At 46.6% G+C, this 17,690-nt stretch overlaps 1 protein-coding gene across 1 annotated transcript; it reads right to left on the minus strand.

The window, feature by feature from the left end:
- Positions 1–9,122: 9,122 nt before the first annotated feature.
- LOC136507963 (xyloglucan galactosyltransferase KATAMARI1 homolog) lies at positions 9,123–12,554 on the minus strand. The gene has a single exon (XM_066502555.1). The coding sequence runs from the start codon at positions 12,013–12,015 to the stop codon at positions 10,189–10,191; it is 1,827 nt and encodes a 608-aa protein (XP_066358652.1). The 5' UTR covers positions 12,016–12,554; the 3' UTR covers positions 9,123–10,188.
- Between the last annotated feature and the right edge of the window lie 5,136 nt (positions 12,555–17,690).

The raw sequence follows: 17,690 nt of genomic DNA on the forward strand, positions 1-17,690 counted from the left end.
ACAACTACAATGCATGGGCGTGTCTATTGTTGAACCAGGCAACAAGCTTATAGAAGATGAATTGAACGATTGCATTCACAGGCATACCATGTATCCTCAATAGCAACTTATTGAATGACTCCGCCAAGTTGCTGCACTAAAACTCGTACCTCCATCCACCAGCGCCGTGAGCTCTCGTCTATTTCTCTGAATCCCTCATCAAACTTGTGAGCCATTGTCTACCTTCTGCATTTGATGCGGTTCTGACCAACTCCAACTTTTCCTGAAAGTACTTATCCTTAAGCTGTCAAGCAGCCTCCTAAAACAGATCAAAGTTACCCTTCACACCATCCTTCCAGAGTAGATTCTCAGTAAGGTGCCGAGTACGCCAACGATGGTGCAAAGGTGCATACTCCTCTATCTGCTCTCGCACGACATTAAGTATGCCCTGGTGCCTATCAGATATGACGCCAACCTCCCTGCCAGGCCCAACCATGTGTATCCAGACTAGCCTCAAGAACCATCCCCAACTGTCATTGTTCTCCTTCTTAACCAAAGCAAATGTCAAAGGAACCAACTTGTTGTTCGCATCACAGGATATGGCTATTAGAAGTGTGCCCTGGTATTTACCAATCAAGAACGTATCATCAATGGAGAAGACGGGACAACACTACCTAAAGGCCTCGACACACTGAGGGAAGCCCTAGAAAGCACGAAAGAATACCTGTCTCCTATCCTTCCATGCATTTGGTTTTGGGATGTACTCATAATGCATGCCTGGATTCATCGCTTTGATTGCATTGAAAAGAACTGGCAGCTACTCATACCCATCCTTCCAGTCCCCATATATCATATTCCATGCTCGCTGCTTAGCCCTCCATACTTTACCATAAGTTATAACATAACCTCCATACAATGCCTCAATGGTCCTGATAATTGTCCTCACCTTCATGTTGGGTTCTCCCTGCAAAATTCCCATCAACTGCTGAAGGGTCGAGATGGCGGACTAGGGGGGGGAATAGTCTTTTCTAAAACTTAATCGCGTCGGCTAACCGATACAAATGTGGAATTAAAACTATCGGTCTAGCCAAGACTATACCCCACTATATATGTTCATTAGCACCTTGCTAAGATAACAATTATGCAACAAAGGTGCCGGGCTAGTTAGAGCTCTCCTAAACAATTCTAGGAGCAAGGTTACACAAACCTATGTCACTAGTATTTTAAGCAACAAGAGAGCTCCTACATATGCTAGTAAGCAAAAGCACAAAGCTAACAAAGCTCATTAGCAATGCTCAATAACAAGGCAACCAATGCCTAATTAGAGAGCACAAATACTTAGCTACACAAACTAAGCAATGTGACTAATAAGGTTACTAAAACCAAATTAGCCACGCAAGGGAGCTACTTCTATGCTACATAAGCAAGAAGGTAATTAGCAAGCTACACAAGCTATCTAATTACAAGAGCAACTACACAAGCTTAATATGTATAAAAGTAATTGCAAGCTTGTGTAATGGGGATGCAAACCAACAGGAAGAACAAGGTTGACACGATGATTTTTCTCCCGAGGTTCACGTGTTTGCCAACACGCTAGTCCCCGTTGTGTCGACCGCTCACTTGGTGGTTCGGCGGCTAATTAGCATCACCCGCTAAGCCCACACGTCGGGCGCCGCAAGAACCTACCCCTTGAGTGAGGGTAGCTTAATGACACGCTTTACTAGAGTTGCTCTTCATGGCTCCCGCGGGGCGAGCACAATGCCCCTCACAAGCACTTCTTCGGAGCGCCGCACAAGCTTCTTGCGCGCTTCGACGGAGACCACCACCAAGCCGTCTAGGAGGTGGCAACCTCCAAGAGTAACAAGCACCACCAGCTTGCAACTCAATCACCTAGTGTCACTCGATGCAACCTCACGATGCAATCGCACTAGAATCGCTCACTCATATAATCGAATGATCACTATCAAGTATATGTGTAATGAAGGGCTTCCAAGCACTCACAAGCATGAACACTAAGTCCCCTTAGGTGCTTAGCCCCAGCCATGGCCGAAGGCCACTTCTATTTATAGCCCCAAGGGCAAAACTAGCCGTTACCCCTTCACTGGGTAAAAATCGGGCCGACCGGACGCTCCGGTCGTGTTGACCGGATGCTCCGGTCGTGTTGACCGGACGCTAGACCTCAGCGTCCGGTCGCCCACAGACGGCCACATATCCCAATTCCAACACTCACTTGACTTGACTGGACGCAGCAGCTTTAACTGACCGGACGCTGGACCTCAGCGTTCGGTCATTTCCAGTAAGCTCCCCGAGGCGTATTTCTTCGACCGGACGCGTTCGGTCGCACGTGATCGGACGCAGCCCAGCGTCCGGTCACACTCCAGCTTCTGCGTCATCGTACGTCAGCCAGACCGGACGCACCCTGCTAGCGTCCGGTGCTTTCAGACCCAGCGTCCGGTCAGTTGACCGACGCCAGCGTCTTCGCGATCAACTCGTTTTCACTTCTAACTTCTTCACCCTTGCTTCAATGAGCCAATCATAAGAATTTGCATCCGGCGCAATAGAAAATAGGCATTCCATTTTCCTAAAAAGCGCCGAACAATTACCTAGGTTGTCACTCAATTATCAAAACCAACCAAGGACCTTTCAACTGCTTGACAATGAGGGTAGATGTCAACTGTCGATGCCTCAATGTCAGCTCATGGTCAGCACAATTGCGTGGTCCGACAACTTTTGTGATCTTTCATTTTTCGGTTACCTGTTGCTTCCTTGCACAAACCCTCCATGGACAGCATTCCTTGTCATACACAACTGTGTAACGGCGCTCCACATATGAATGCAATACCTTGTAAGGTCTCTTTCGTATCTCTGCAAAAGCCTGCAACCACCTCTTCAAAGCAGGGAGGTCATTGAACACCCTCCCATTCTCAATTACCATGTTAGGACTGGTCTCAGAAGCTTCTAGGAGCTCATCATCATGTCCTTCTGCAAATGCCTGATCAGAATGAGCAAGATCGTTGAACTCGTGAACTCTAGGATCACGGCGGCTGGAAAAGATACGTCTCATCATCTCAACATCACTCTCTGTTAGCTCTCCAACAGGGCGATCATCATCAGAATCAAGAGCCCTAGCCATCTCATATGGCTCCGAATTATGCATAATTTCAACACTATTGGAGCCACGAAATCTATCTCCAAAGTTCACTTACGCAGCAACAGGGGGCATATCCACATTCTCAGGAATGTCTCCTACAACATAAGTACAGAAATAAGGAAAGAATGAAATAAATAGATGTAAGGAATGGGGTAAGCTCTCAAAAACCATGCGGTTAAGACACTTACTCAGATGATTCTGTGTCAAAGGGATCTCATAAGGAGGATCTGCCACGGAAACATGAGTCTGACAACCATCTCGAACTACCACATTCGGGGCAGATTGAGCATCGGGAATCATAGGTGTAATCTCCACATACATATAAGGTTCCAGAATGGGAGGGTCGATGTCTGCCTACTGATCCATTACTAGGGTAAACCCATGAGGGATGGGATCAACTAACACCCGACGCACAACCACGTCCAAACATTGCAGCTGGCTCTTCATAGTCGATCTCACATAGTTCTCCCATTGATCCGCACAACCAATTGAGATCATTCGTCTAAAGATGTTGGGAGGAGAACCTAGGTGCAGTACACCATCAACTGCAATGCCATTATCTCCAAGGCAATGCAGCTCCTCTTGAGCCCTTACAACCATCTCACTAAATGAATGTCTATCATTGAATAGCACAGGCACGCTTTGCATGTCAACAAACTCAACATATCCATAGCGATCACTTTCAACGGTGTCTCCATGATATATGGTCACTAGGTTGTCCATCTAGTTCAAAAATATAACGAAACACATGTCCTTTAGTCCAAATTAGACGATAGATAGTACCTAACAAGTACTTTCTAACTACAAACTAAGTAAATAAGATAATAATTATGTATATATACAGTGTACTCACTAAATAGCTAGATCATATTTAGTTAACTAAATATGTAACTACATATCTAAGTAGCTATCTAACTATATCTATGTACCTATGTATCTATGTTTCTATCTATCTACATATATATCTCACTAGATCACTAACTAAATCAACTACCTGAGTCATCACATTAACTAGTAAATAACAAATATCAACTAAGTAGGTACATTGCATATTCATAATTTTTACCTTTCCAACGACTGATCCGCGGCTGTCGACGGAGTCGCAGCGGACGATGGGCGTGGGTCAGGCCGACGATCCGGGCCGACGGTGGCACGGCTGGCTGCTACAGGTGGTGGGGTGGCCGACGATAGTGGTGGCGCGCGGTGGGCGTGGGATGCCCGGGGCTCCGCGCGGCGAGTCTGGCTTGACGGGCGCGGGAGGCACGGCGGCCGCGACCAAGGTCAACGGTGGAGGGCGGCAAGGCGGCGAGGGGACCGGGGCACGGGCGGAGGGGCGCTGGCTGTGGCGCGACGCGGCGGGGGGGGGGGGGGGCGGCGGCCACGGGGCGCGGGCCGTCCGCAGTGGTGCGGCGCATGGTGGCCTCGGGGCGGCCACGGTGGCGCTCGGCGGGCTCGGGGCGTGGGCAAGGGCTGCCGGTGGAGGCGCGGGCGCAAGCAGCGGCAGCGGCAGCGGCGGCTCTACTCTGCTAGGGCGAGAGAGGGAGAGAAAGAGAGGCACGGGGCCCATAGGTAATAAAGGCTCGGCGCCAAGTGTCTAAGGCTGGATGAAAAACTCGAAACTCGTTAGCTCGCCCGGCTCGTAACTGGCTCAACTCGGCTCGCCTCAGCTCGTTATCAGGCTGGCTCGTCTTGGCATGTTATGATAACGAGCCGAGTCGAGCTAAGATTTTAGCTCGTTAGCTATAACGAGCTAACTCGAGCCAGCTCACGAGCTAAATGAGCCAAATTTCTAGGAAAAAAATATCAAAACTTATATTAGTTTTTGTATTACTTCATGTCTTGCACTTTATAATTAACTGATAACTAGTCTAGACCCTATAAATTGACTGGTAACTGGTCTAGATGCATTTCTTTTATATTATTATTATTCTCAAACTTTAGATAAATACAAATATTATATTTTGTGTATTTTTTATACCTCGCTCGCGAGCTTAACGAGCCAGCTCGAGCTTTTAACGAGCCGAGCCGATCTGGCTTTTTGGCTCGTTAGGATAACGAGCCGAGCCGGGTTAGCTCGTTATCTTAACGAGCCAGAACGAGCCAAGCCGAGCCAAGTCGAGCCAGCTCGTTATCCAGCCTTACCAGCGTCTCTGGCGTCGAGCTCCCTGCCATGTCATCTACCGAGCCCAGGTGCTCGGCGCTAGCATCAATGGCGCCGAGCTAAGGGTCCATTTTCTGAATTCTTTCCGCCAGAGGTCTATTTGTGAGAAACTTTAAAAAAAATGGCTAAAATGTAAAAAAATCGAGATCTTAGGGTATTTTTTTTCTTTTGACACATTATAAACTACTCGCTCTATTTTTTTACATGTCGTGTTAGCTTTTTCTTAAGTAAAACATATCTAAGCCCGTGTTTAGTTGGTGGAAAGTTGGAAATTTGGCAACTATAGCACTTTCATTTTTATTTGACAATTAGTGTTCAATCATGGACTAATTAGGCTCAAAACGTTCGTCTCGTAATTTCCAACCAAACTGTGCAATTAGTTTTTTTCGTCTACATTTAATGCTTCATGCACGTATCACAAGATTCGATGTGATGGGTACTGTAGCACTTTTTGAGAAAACTTTTCGCGAACTAAACAAGGGCTAACTTTGATTATCAATTTTTTTAAAAAATGTACATTTTAACAATACAATACTTATGTTTTTAGATTCACTATAACAAATACTCTTATAATATATAATTTATATGATGTGAAACTGCATGGAACTTTTAAAATTGGTAATAAAAAATAAAAAAATTTAAATTAGAACAAAGCTAGTATGACATGTAAAAAAGAACGGAAGAAGTATCCATCTATTCTAAAGTTCGAAGATCATGCTTTTTTTTGAAGCCTTATTTTTGAGTAAGTAACTAGAGTAGCATAGCAAAGCCTCATATCCAAAATGTCACCTTTTTTTGCTGAAGGAATATAAATAAAGCCTCATAACATATATATATCCACGTTCAAGGGCAGAGAGCAACTCGGATCATAGGAACTGTTAAGGACTAATTTTGTCTTAAACCAAATTTACCACAACTAAGCTAAAATTTAGGCTCAACTTTTTTTTTTGCGAACTTGTGAACTAATGTGGCTAGAGGAGAAAGAGAAACCCAACCAAATAGTGTCTAAAATTGATGAAAACATATCTTCTTCCTCGAAATAGACACTAAAAAGTCCCTTTAGATCTATATATTATTGAGAATAACAAGGCGCCTTGACAAAACGACTAATTGAAAGAAAAGTTTAAAGATGCGCTATGAGGTTTTCTTTGTCAAAACTTATTGCTTACCGAGATTGAAAAACACACACTGTATCTAGAGCACTAGAGATAGTAGATTTATACCTTTTCTAATAATTGATGACCACAATAACCACTGGCCTATTGACCGCAAGATCTTAGAACCTAATTTTAATTTGGTTAGCTTTGTCAGACATTGGCACAATGGCACTGAACCAAAAGTAATGTAAAATGACTGGGTTATGCAATAGAATAATAACCCTTTATGCTTTATGCCGTCAGTTCTCAGCTGGATCCTATGCTTTGAGGTGACACCACGTCACCACCGCTTGCTTTCTTGCATGGGCCAAAATTTCGAGTCCCAAACATCGGAACAATACTCCGCTTTCATGAAGCCAATTTCAGCAGGACTGCAGGAACCTGGGAACATGGAGGGGGACATTATTTGCCTTTAGCTTGCGAATTGCGATGCCCTTTTGACTTGTGCACGTCTATGGACATTGATGACTGGCAGATGTATTGTTTTTCTTTCAAAATGTGCCGAAGGACATTACTCCAATTTGCATAGATTTAAATAAGAATGCTAAGAAAATAATCATTTGCAGCAAGAATATATATAGACCATGCATATATATGCGGATATGCAATGCGAATGTACAGTCCATGAGACTAGACATGTACTACTCCCTCTGTCTCTGAATAAGTAGATTCTTAGAGTTGTTTTAAGTCAAACTTTTAAAATTTTGACCAAAACTTTAGAAAAACCTATTAAAATTTATGTGATATCATTAGGTATACAACATAAAATATATTTTCATAACTTGATCATTTTATATTATAAATGTTGTTACTCTTTCCTATAATTTTAGTCAAACTTAAGATAGTTTAACTGGCACGGATTTTAGAAATTAATTTATTTAGCGACGAGGGAATACATAAATACTTCCTCCGTTTCACAATGTGCTTAGGGCAGTCCCAATGGTGTATTGATGATGGTTTTTATTCTCATTAAATGACTTGCCACGTAGGCAAAACGCTGACATGGCAACGTAATTAATGAAGAAAGAGAGAAAAAATCCTAGAAATGGTTTCCTCATGAAGAAATCAGGTTTTCTCTTGACCCAATGCATCAAGAAACCATGAAATCGTCATTGGGGAGAAACCACCAGTTTCTAGGAGGGCTCGTACCGCACTCCTATTGAAGAAAAAAGATAGAGTTGGAAGAGAAAGAGAAAATAATTATTACTCATAGAAACCATAAATTAAAAAACAGTACTTTTTTTTACGATATCCACGTTATAGAAACTTATACCTTAAGAAACGGATCGAAGGATAGCATCATGAACTGGGTTACGGAGACATAGTAGTACAAAAGTTAGGATAGCATTCAACATGGAAGTTGAATGGTGTGCCTAGCTTGTAGTAGCTCACCAGCACGGCAGCACGTTAGGTACTATACTGAATAAATGAAAACACTAGATTCTTCTGTCTACTCCTGTAAAAGCTTCAACATTCCTTATACAGAAATATCGGCAGTATAACAACTTTCAAAGAAAGCATGCTGCGTGCCATCGTCAATTCGTCATCTGCAGAGACTGATTGTCAATAGTGTACAGTTCAGAATAAACCAACCCACCATTTACCAGCCTGTTCGCTTGCTCGTAAACGATCGTAAATTTTCAGCCAGGAACAGTGTTTTTCTCTCACGCCAAACCAGCCAGCAGTAAATAATCTACGATCGTTTACAGCCTCCCGAACAAGCTGTCGGCAGGGACCACTAAAGAAAAAGAAGAAACAGATGACTGACAGGTAACACGTATGCCCAGCGCCCACGAACCAAGAGCAAATACTGACCAAACGGAGAATTAAAATCCAAAATATCAAATTCTTAACGGTGTCAGTGGTCCATGTCGAAGAGAATTTTGGAAATATTACTATTTACCATTACATGCCAAATACATGTAGTAGCCCACTGACAGTATACTGCATTTCAGCTATAGTATTTTTTTTCCTTCCTTTGAAGTAAGATCGAGCACAGTACAGTAATTTGTAGCTAGAGGAACTTCACATGATGCAACTGAGTTTTAGGACTAAATTTTCTTCTGCTTCATCCTTCAGACTTCTTTGAGGCCATTATCCGCTGATCAACTAAACTCTGCCGTGGTGTAATCTGTAAACTCGAGTTCAAATTCTCGACCTGACATGTATATATATTCTCAACTTGATATGTATGCTTGGTATATTATCAACTTGATAAGTGTGCTTGTATTTTCTTGATTTTAATCCAAGATTTAATGGCATTATTCTTCAAGTGGTAGATGATGTATCCATGGACAATGAGACATTTATGACTTCATCAATCTTGAGATCTATCGGCTAGTATTTCGACTGTGCTTGTAGAGGTAGGGTACATGTGCACGTATGTATGTGATCCTGTGTTTTCACAAACACATACATTTACAGACGTCTTGGTGAAACCCGTTCAATTCACAGCAATCAGATAACTGACACCAACATATGCTTTTGATTCCCCAATTAGATGAAAACACAGTTTGAAGGAAACAGATAGTGTCAGATGAGATGTGGTCCCATATGGTCACATAGATCTCGCATGAAAAGGAACACAATGATAACATGGTCCAACTTACTTGAAGGCTCACTCTTAAAACATACCAGTCCCAGTTAGCATCAGATCATCAGTGCTTACAGAACTAACATAACATTGCTAATCTGAGCGCAATCAATACAGGCAGGTCACTATGCCACATTGACTAAAAAAGACTATATAGGCTGGCAAAGAAGTCACAAGACAAATAGTGATATAAGGTAGTACAGAAAAAAAACGAACAGATGAGCTGCCATTTTGTAAATATATTTGAGTTACCGCAAATCACAAATTTGCAAAACACTTCCTTTTAAAGCATACAGTGCAGTAAGAAAACAGTGTGTATGAGGAAATATATGTCTACATATGCCCCTCTTGGATTACATATTGAACATCTCAACAAATTGTTGATATTCAACAACAACAACAAAGCCTTTAAGTCCCAAACAAGTTGGGGTAGGCTAGAGTTGAAACCCAGCAGAAGCAATCAAGGTTCAGGCACGTGGATAGCTGTCTTCCAAGCACTCCTATCTAAGGCTAAGTCTTTGGGTATATTCCATCCTTTCAAGTCTCCTTTTATTGCCTCTACCCAAGTCAACTTCGGTCTTCCTCTGCCTCTCTTCACGTATAGCTCTAAGTTTGAACATATAGCTCTAAGTTTGAACACAGCAAAACAACCAAAGCAATGCAGGAACAAAATTTGATATACCTCTAAATCCTGTAAGGGCTTACAAAGGATTATTGAGCAAAAACAGCAAAATCAGTGTGAAAATGGTATTTATAGGGGGTACGAAAAGGCTGTGTTCCAAATTTCCCCAAAGCATTTTTGGTGGGCCTGGTGCAAGCAGTAGAGCCTTACCGCCTGTGACCGGAAGGTCTCGGGTTCGAGTCGCGATCTCCTCGCATTGCACAGGCGAGGGTAAGGTTTGCCACTGACACCCTTCCCCAGACCCCGCACAGAGCGGGAGCTCTCTGCACTGGGTACGGCGGTACGCCCATTTTTGGTGGAATGGCTTCGTACAACTGTAGGGTGACATAGATCATCAATGATGTTCATGATCACCATAACTATTGGATCTTGACCTATGTGCAACGTATATGCATCAGAGTATCTTCAGAAAGCATCGCTAACTCTGCTCCCTTGATCTCATCTCAAAGATGAGAAACTCATGGTTCAACTATGTCCTCTCTGTTCACTTTTCCAAGAATTCTTGGCGGCTTCAGCAGATGAACCACTAGAATCTCCACCTTTATCTTTGGGCTCCGAGAAGAATGGATCCCATTTGTGAGGTCCAATTATCCGCTGTCCATCTTCTAACAGACTATACTTCCAGCTATTCTCTTCGATAAAATCTCTCTCTTCTTGGCCTGCGATGATATCTCTTCTCAACTTTGTCACTTTGTTAATGATTGCCTCTATGGAAACATCAAATGCATCTTTCAAGGTCTCCAGTTTCGATCTTGGATCAGCATATATCACCTTTGGTATTAGATTGATGACCTCCTCTCTCATTTGCTTGACCACATCTGGGTGAATACTCTTTAGCCTCTCCTCAATGCTGGCATTTCTAGAACGGATGTCATCTTCAGGGATGAATACAGAGTACCTTGTATAGTTCTTTGGAAGATGCCATGTATATTGGACGTATGCTGAACCAGGATGGAAGAAAACAGGTATGCAGCCAGCCAACATCGAGTCAAATGCAGATCTTCTTGTGTAGGAGTCACCCTGGGGCTGCAGGCAGAACAAAGAACTCTGGAACATCTTCATGACTGTGCTCGGGGAGTGGCATTTGCTCTCCCCAAGGTCGCACTCCAACAATTTACAAACGCTTGAGCTCCTGCATTGATCGATGAGCTGCCCTCTGATGGACATTGGATCACCAGGACGTGGAGCGCCTGCAAACGAGAAGAGCCATGGGCGTTCCAAGCTCCTCATTCTATCCTGCCAAAGGAAAACATCAGCATCCTTGGCTGGGTGGAAGTATGTAGGATATGGTATTCCAAAATCATTTGAATTCCACGGGCTCGACTCCACCACGAGCATCGACATGTTCTTTGCAGCCGGCAAGAAAAGCAGCTTGCTGCCCCAATCTGACTCTTCCTCCGTCAACCTTCTGAAATCCCAAGTGATCCTCCCTGCAACCAGGAAATGGTCCCGCCCACCCATCACACTCCACTCCGGCTTATTCATCAGCCACTCCACCAAATCAAGCGACGCGGCATCCCTCGTCGAGATATTATAACCCCAGAGGTGCCTTGCCACATCAAACCCAGCATAAAACGGCACGAACACCGCGGCGGCAATGGACGAGTCCTTGGTCAGGCACTCGTACTGCTTCATCCTGTTGCCGAAGATGACATCCACGGAGAATTGGTTGGTGCCATACCAGCCGGTGTTGGAGAACACGCCCTCCTCGTTGCCCAAGGGCGGGCCAAGCCCGTCGTTGTTCATGAACCTGCACATGTTGGTCCAGACGCTGAGCTTCTCGCAGTCCCGGAGCATGTCCTCGTTGAACCGCGGCGGCAGGGCGTGCACGTAGATGTACCGGCCGCCGCAGGGGTCGCTCTTGTTCTCCGCCGTCTTGAGCGCCCGCTCGAACGGGTACGACGCCGCAGCCTTGGGCGGCGCCTCCTCCCGGCGGACTTCGGTGGCGTGCTCCTCCTCCGCCTCCGCCTCCGCCTCCTTGGGGCGCGCGACAGGATTAGGAGGAGGAGGCGGCGGCTCCGACGCGCGGGCGGGCGGGGCGAGGGTAACGTCGACGCGGGACGCGCCGTCGCGTTCGGGAATGTGGATGCGAGAGCGGTCAATGCGGACACCCGTGGCCTGCGCCGCCGAGCCGGCCGGCTCGTTGGAGATGACGGCGAAGTGGAAGTAGAAGATGAGGACCCAGAACATGGCGCAGAGCGTGGCGAGGAAGCAGAGGCGCGACGACGCCGGCTTCCCGCCGCCCTTCTCCATGTCGTCGTGGTGGGACGGCAGGACCGGCCGCCGCCTCATGGAAGACCGCCGCGCCCTCCCGGGCGCCAGCCAACACCGCGCACCGACACCTCTCAAATTTCACAGCACAGCCCCGGTGCCACGCCGCATCAACGCCAGACCGCCCGGCAACAAGGCGACGAACGGAGGGCGGAACCGGGCCGCCGAAACAATGGTGGGATCGGGACGGGAGGCTCGCGACCGGGCGCGGGGAAACCGGATCGGCGGATCGCGCGAGACCGGGGAAGGGGAGGAGGGGTGGGGTGGGGTGCGGAACGTAGGGGAAAAGGGAGGTTTTGGTTTGGCTTTACGGGGGCGCTCCGGACGACGGACGGAGGCTTATTACGAGCGCGAGCGGCTTTCGTTAGCGTCCGGCCGGCGTGGGATTTTGTATCCTTCTTCGGATTTGGCAAGCCGAGTTCGGTCTTCGGTGTTGTTGGGCCGGTGGCGCGGGACGTGGGGCAGTAGTGGCGTGCGCGTAGCCGCGGCCGCCTTTGGACGTGGCGGTGGCCGCTGGCCGGTGAGGGATGGGGAGGACGAGAACGGGAGGAAGGGAGGAAGCAAGCAACGAATATGTGCGGGCCGGGAGGGGATGCGTGACTGCAGAGACTACCCGGGCATCGGACAATTTGCTGATTTCCGTTCACCAGTTGCTGGTGGTCTACAGCTGTGGCACGCGGACCGTGCTCGTGTCGTGTCTTGCTGGCGACTTGTGCCACCTGAAACAGGAAACGATAGAAGTCCTTGTTTGTGAGTTGTGACCGCAAGTTGAAATCTTGTGCCGCGACAGTGGCAGGCTTGCACAGTCAGACCGTGACAGGTGACACCGTGTTGACATCAGTAAGCAGCGTTCTTGATGTCAAATGAGAGCATCAGTGGCGGAGCTCGCAGTCAATCCAAGGAGGGGCCAGTTGCTACAATATACAAGCAGTCAGCTTTATCACGTTGTGGCATCACTGGTGATCAATGGTGCATAAGGGCCAGACCTGTTGCCGCAGCTTGCTTTCTTCGGTAGAAGGAATGTCAATTGTCACATAAGATCAAGAGTTCAAGACCGTGCAAGCTTGAGCTTGATTCTAGTTCTAGACTTCTGAAATAGCTGCATGTTTGAACATCTGAATCAATCGAGTAAGGTGAACTCCTCAGAAACTCTTGTTGGCCAAAGGGGGGCCAGCGCCCAGGTTGGCCGATGGGTAGCTCCGCCAGTGGAGAGCATCCCGTCACCTCTTATTACCGCTCTCATGGGCAAGGGCAGCATTTTGGTATGCACAAGCATTAGTGGCCAAGTGCAATGTAATAACACTGACATCAGATGGAACAACGTGTCGCTGACCACCGAGCTATAATTGATGGACCACATTGCACGTACTCTACCTTATACCTTAGAAAGGCTAATAATACAGCCAGTGGCTAAGGACCATTGCAGCCTACCGTTTAGCCCACCCATATACAACATGTTCGCTTAGTCGTATTTGGCTTATCAGCCAACGAATAGATTTTTCTCTCACACCAAATCAGCCAACGGTACTTTCAGCCATGGCTTATAAGGGCACGTACGACGGTGGTTGCGGAGCCGTCTGTGTGCGGTCATTTTTACAAATACACGCCTGGCGCACGTACGAGACAGCGAGGTCGTCGTCTCATGAGACGACGGCTCGAGCTCGTGCTCCCATGCGAAATTAACGTCTCCACACCTGTTGCAACGGCTCAGACAGATCCAGTGCGGTTGCGTAGGAGAAGAAGAATGTGTGTAGACACCAGAGCTGATGAATGTGGCAGGCCAAAGACAGTCGGGCATGGCGCGGAGGACGTACGACACGAGCTCGCCGTCGCCGCCGCCGTGGCCGTAGACGTTCGAGGGACACGCGCTGGTCGTCTCCCCTTGCTTGCCGTCGCGCCGGCTATTCCGATCTCTCCAGGACTCCAAGTGAGAGGGCCGTTCCGATCGAGATGAGAGACCGGTCCAAGTTTGGACTGCGGAGTGTGAGAGAGAGTACAGATGCAATGATAGAGTTGAATAGATGGCCGCACATGAGTAGAGTGGAAGAGATTTTTTTATTTCCTGTACTTTTAATATTTGTTTTAGTGATACTCATAGGGGTAGATGATGTGTGACAATGGTTCTAAAGAAAATTTGTAATTCCATTCATCTTATTTGTACGTGATTGTATCAAGAATCAAGATGCAACAAAATGATATACAAAGATCTTCCTATTTGATCATGGTTTATTTGCATACATTTAATAGTTCAATTAGATATGTAATATATGATTTACTTTGAAGGATTTGTTTTGTATCAATTAGAAACACAATGGTACATAGAAAATGATATTCATGATGGATCATGACTACATGCAAGCATTAAACGATTTGTAGACAACCAACCAAACAACAGCTGTCTTGTATGAGTTATCTGTTTAGCCGTCTGTGTTGTAAATTCCAAAAACATATAGACAGCAGTTGTTTCTCTGTTGTACATGTCCTAAGCCAAATAAGCCCAAACGAATATGACGATAGTAGATAGCTCTTCAGCATTAATACATGGCTCATCTGTCTTTCTCATAGAGTTTCTCGGTTCTTGTGTCTAAGCCGGCTGTAAGTTTACAGCCCGCTTCTCCTCTCTCTTCTCTACGACAGCATTCAGTCTGTTTACAATCTACTATTATACTTGCTCTTAGCAGCATCAACTGTACATTGTGGGCGTCGCCTTTGTGGCAACAAACTCAGAGTAGAGACTCTCCGAACAAATTCCAGTTGACCTAGAAATTAATAAGGACACTGAAATGTGCGAAGCGGAAGTACCAGTGGTCTTTAGCCGACCTACATTCTGTCTTGGACTTTGTCATACATTGTACGTAGTACTCGTACTCCGACTGTGAAGAAAAAAAAACAACTGGACGCTTAATCATTGGCGATGCGCTTTGTTTAGTACACCTGTTGAAAAGGTCATCATCAGCTGCGGGGCAAACCGATTTTTTTTTTATTTTTTTGCCTTTTTTTTTAAAAGTTTATCACAAATATATTCATAGAGGTATGCTTTTAAAATCTAGACCCTTAGCTCGACGCCATCGTTGGTGGCGCCGAGCTTACCCGTCTCGGCGCCAAAGTGTTTGGCGCCTAGGTCGGGGGGCCACGTCGGCATCGAAGTAGAGCCGAGGGTGACATGGCAGCCAGCTCGGCGCCGTGGATCTTGGCGGCGAGTTTGGTGCCGTAGATCCTTGCGTCGAGCCGGCCTTATATGTGGGTCATTTTCATTTTCCTCTCTTCCTTTCTTCTCTCTCGCCCGATGCCTTCCGCCGCCGCGCCCCGCGCCCCCGTCCCGGCCGCCGCGTCCATGCCCTGCCCCTCGTCCCGTCCGCGCTGCGCCGGCCGACCGCCCCACCGCCCTGGCCGCCGCGCCCCGCTCGAGGCGGCCTCCCCGCCACGACCACCGTGCCCTACCCATCCCGCGGCGCTGGGCCAGCTCCGGCCGGTGCGTCCACGCCCCGCGCCCCCGTCCTAACCGCGCTGCGCCGGCGAAGATGCTGATGCAGGTGCTGCTGGTGGCGTCCGCGGTGGCGGCGTTCCTGGTGGGCTACGTGCACGTGGACTTCCAGCTCATGCTGCTCGTCTACACCGGCAGCGTCAGCGCTCGTCACCGTCCCCAATTGGCCCTTCTTCAACCGTAACCCGCTCAAGTGGCTCGCCACCGAGGCCGAGCGCCACCCGCGCCCCCCAGGTCAGCCCCGGCGCGCGGTGGCAGGGGGTAAGAAGAAGTCCGGAAAGAACAAGTAATTGATCGATATGTGTTCTTGGTCGATTTGACTCGACTTGTTTAAGTTCTATTCGGTGAACTAATTAATGATAAAAGAGAGATTGAGATATTCGACTGTTTTGGTACTTCGAATGGCTCAGTTGTAGCTGAAATTTAGCTTGCAATCTTGCACGCTAGTTATCAGTTATATCTGCAATGATGATCTAAAAGGATGACAATATGCTTGGTTATACTTATGCTTTTCCATTGCTTTTGTCTGTATCTTCCATTGATTTCGTCTGTAGGCCTATTAGCATTCTGTGGAAGGGTTTTTGCTGATTTCTGATGCATATCTATAGTTTGATAGTGAGTTTTTTTTTACAGAGATTGCATAGTTCCAGTTTGATCCTTGGATTATGTTGTCTTGCCATTTTTAAGTGAAGGGTTCATATCAGTGCTGGCCAAGTTTAAATTACTCAGAACCTGGTCTTTGTTGGAATTTAACTATTGAATTCATTCGTAATTCTCTTGCAGTGTTCCAATCAAACATTTAACTATGTAGGTTGCATGTAACCATAGGTATCTTAGGACCTTTTGTGTTCCTGCATGGAAGTTTTTCTGTAGTTTTTTTGTCCTCAATAGGTGGATGGTCTTTGCCATTACTTGTATCAGTTTCTTGTGTTGATGAAAGCCGATGCAAGGATTGTTTGCACTCAATTGTCTGATTTACAATAGCCAACGTGACATAGCATCCATTCTACCCATTATCTTAAACATAGTAATATGAGGTAAACAAAAATATGTTAGATCATATCAGCACCAGGCTTAGTGAAATAGTCATCCCAGTCGCCAGAAAATAAACTTGGCAAATAATCAGGCAAGGTGCAAATATATAAGGTTTTGAAAATATGTAGTGTACTTTGTATTTCAAGTTCTCAACTATAAAAACTAAAATAAGGAGCCACTTTTAATCTGTTACTATTTTTTTGTGTTGCTGTTAAGGTGGTTTTGAAATAAGTGTACTTTGATTTTTTTTCTCTCTCTCATTCTCTTTGTAATTTTGTGCTCTGCAGCAGTGTGGTCCAGTATGACTAGGCCTTTATATCATATGAGTATGTATCATCAATTTGCATAGAAATAAAGAGATGATAATCTGTGCCGGAAAACAATATGATTGATTGATATTATATTTCTTAGAGGTACGTAATAGTTTGAGTACGAAAATTGCACTTTTAAGTTAGTGCAACTGTGCTAGTGATATTGATAGTGTTGTAGAACGTAGCTCAAATTTAAGAGAAGACTGCAAGCACACATTGGTCACTCAGATTTAAGAGATGACAGCAAGCACACATTGACCACCGGTGAGTAGAAGTTTTCTTTTTTAGCACAATTGCCTTTTGATCTGAATGCTCGTCCGGGACTAGCAGACTCCACGACCCACTCGGCGAGGTAGTTGTTGATCCGATCATGGCCCAGCTCGATCACCGGCACCACGCTGAACGGCCGGTCGATGCGTGACAGCTCGAAGTCGGCCACCTTGGTGACGTAGCCGTCGCCGAGGAGGATGTTGGTGGATGATTCTCGGGGTAGCCCGGTGTGCAGGCCCCTCGCCGCGCCGATGCAAAACTCCGGCCGCTACGTCCACGACACCGGTGGCTCCTCGGACCGCGAGTCGTACAGGTGGCTCCTGTGCCGGATGCGAGACAGCACCACGATCCTCGTCCGGAAGTCGGGCAAGAAGCACCTGCCGCGAGGAGCGCGCGACGCGCTTCACGGCGAACCACGATACATGTTGCCGAAACCCCCGATGCCGATCATGTTGCGCTCGTGGAAGCTATCACCTGACAGTGGCCGAAACCCCGATGCCCGATGTTGTGGAAACTGTGTGGCCTCCCCCTATTCCAGCGCCGCCAGCACCAGTCCCCTCCGCCGCAGCACGAACCAGCAGAGCACGGTGCCCGCA

Source organism: Miscanthus floridulus, chromosome 1 (genome assembly GCF_019320115.1).
Source record: "Miscanthus floridulus cultivar M001 chromosome 1, ASM1932011v1, whole genome shotgun sequence".
Lineage (NCBI taxonomy): Eukaryota > Viridiplantae > Streptophyta > Magnoliopsida > Poales > Poaceae > Miscanthus > Miscanthus floridulus.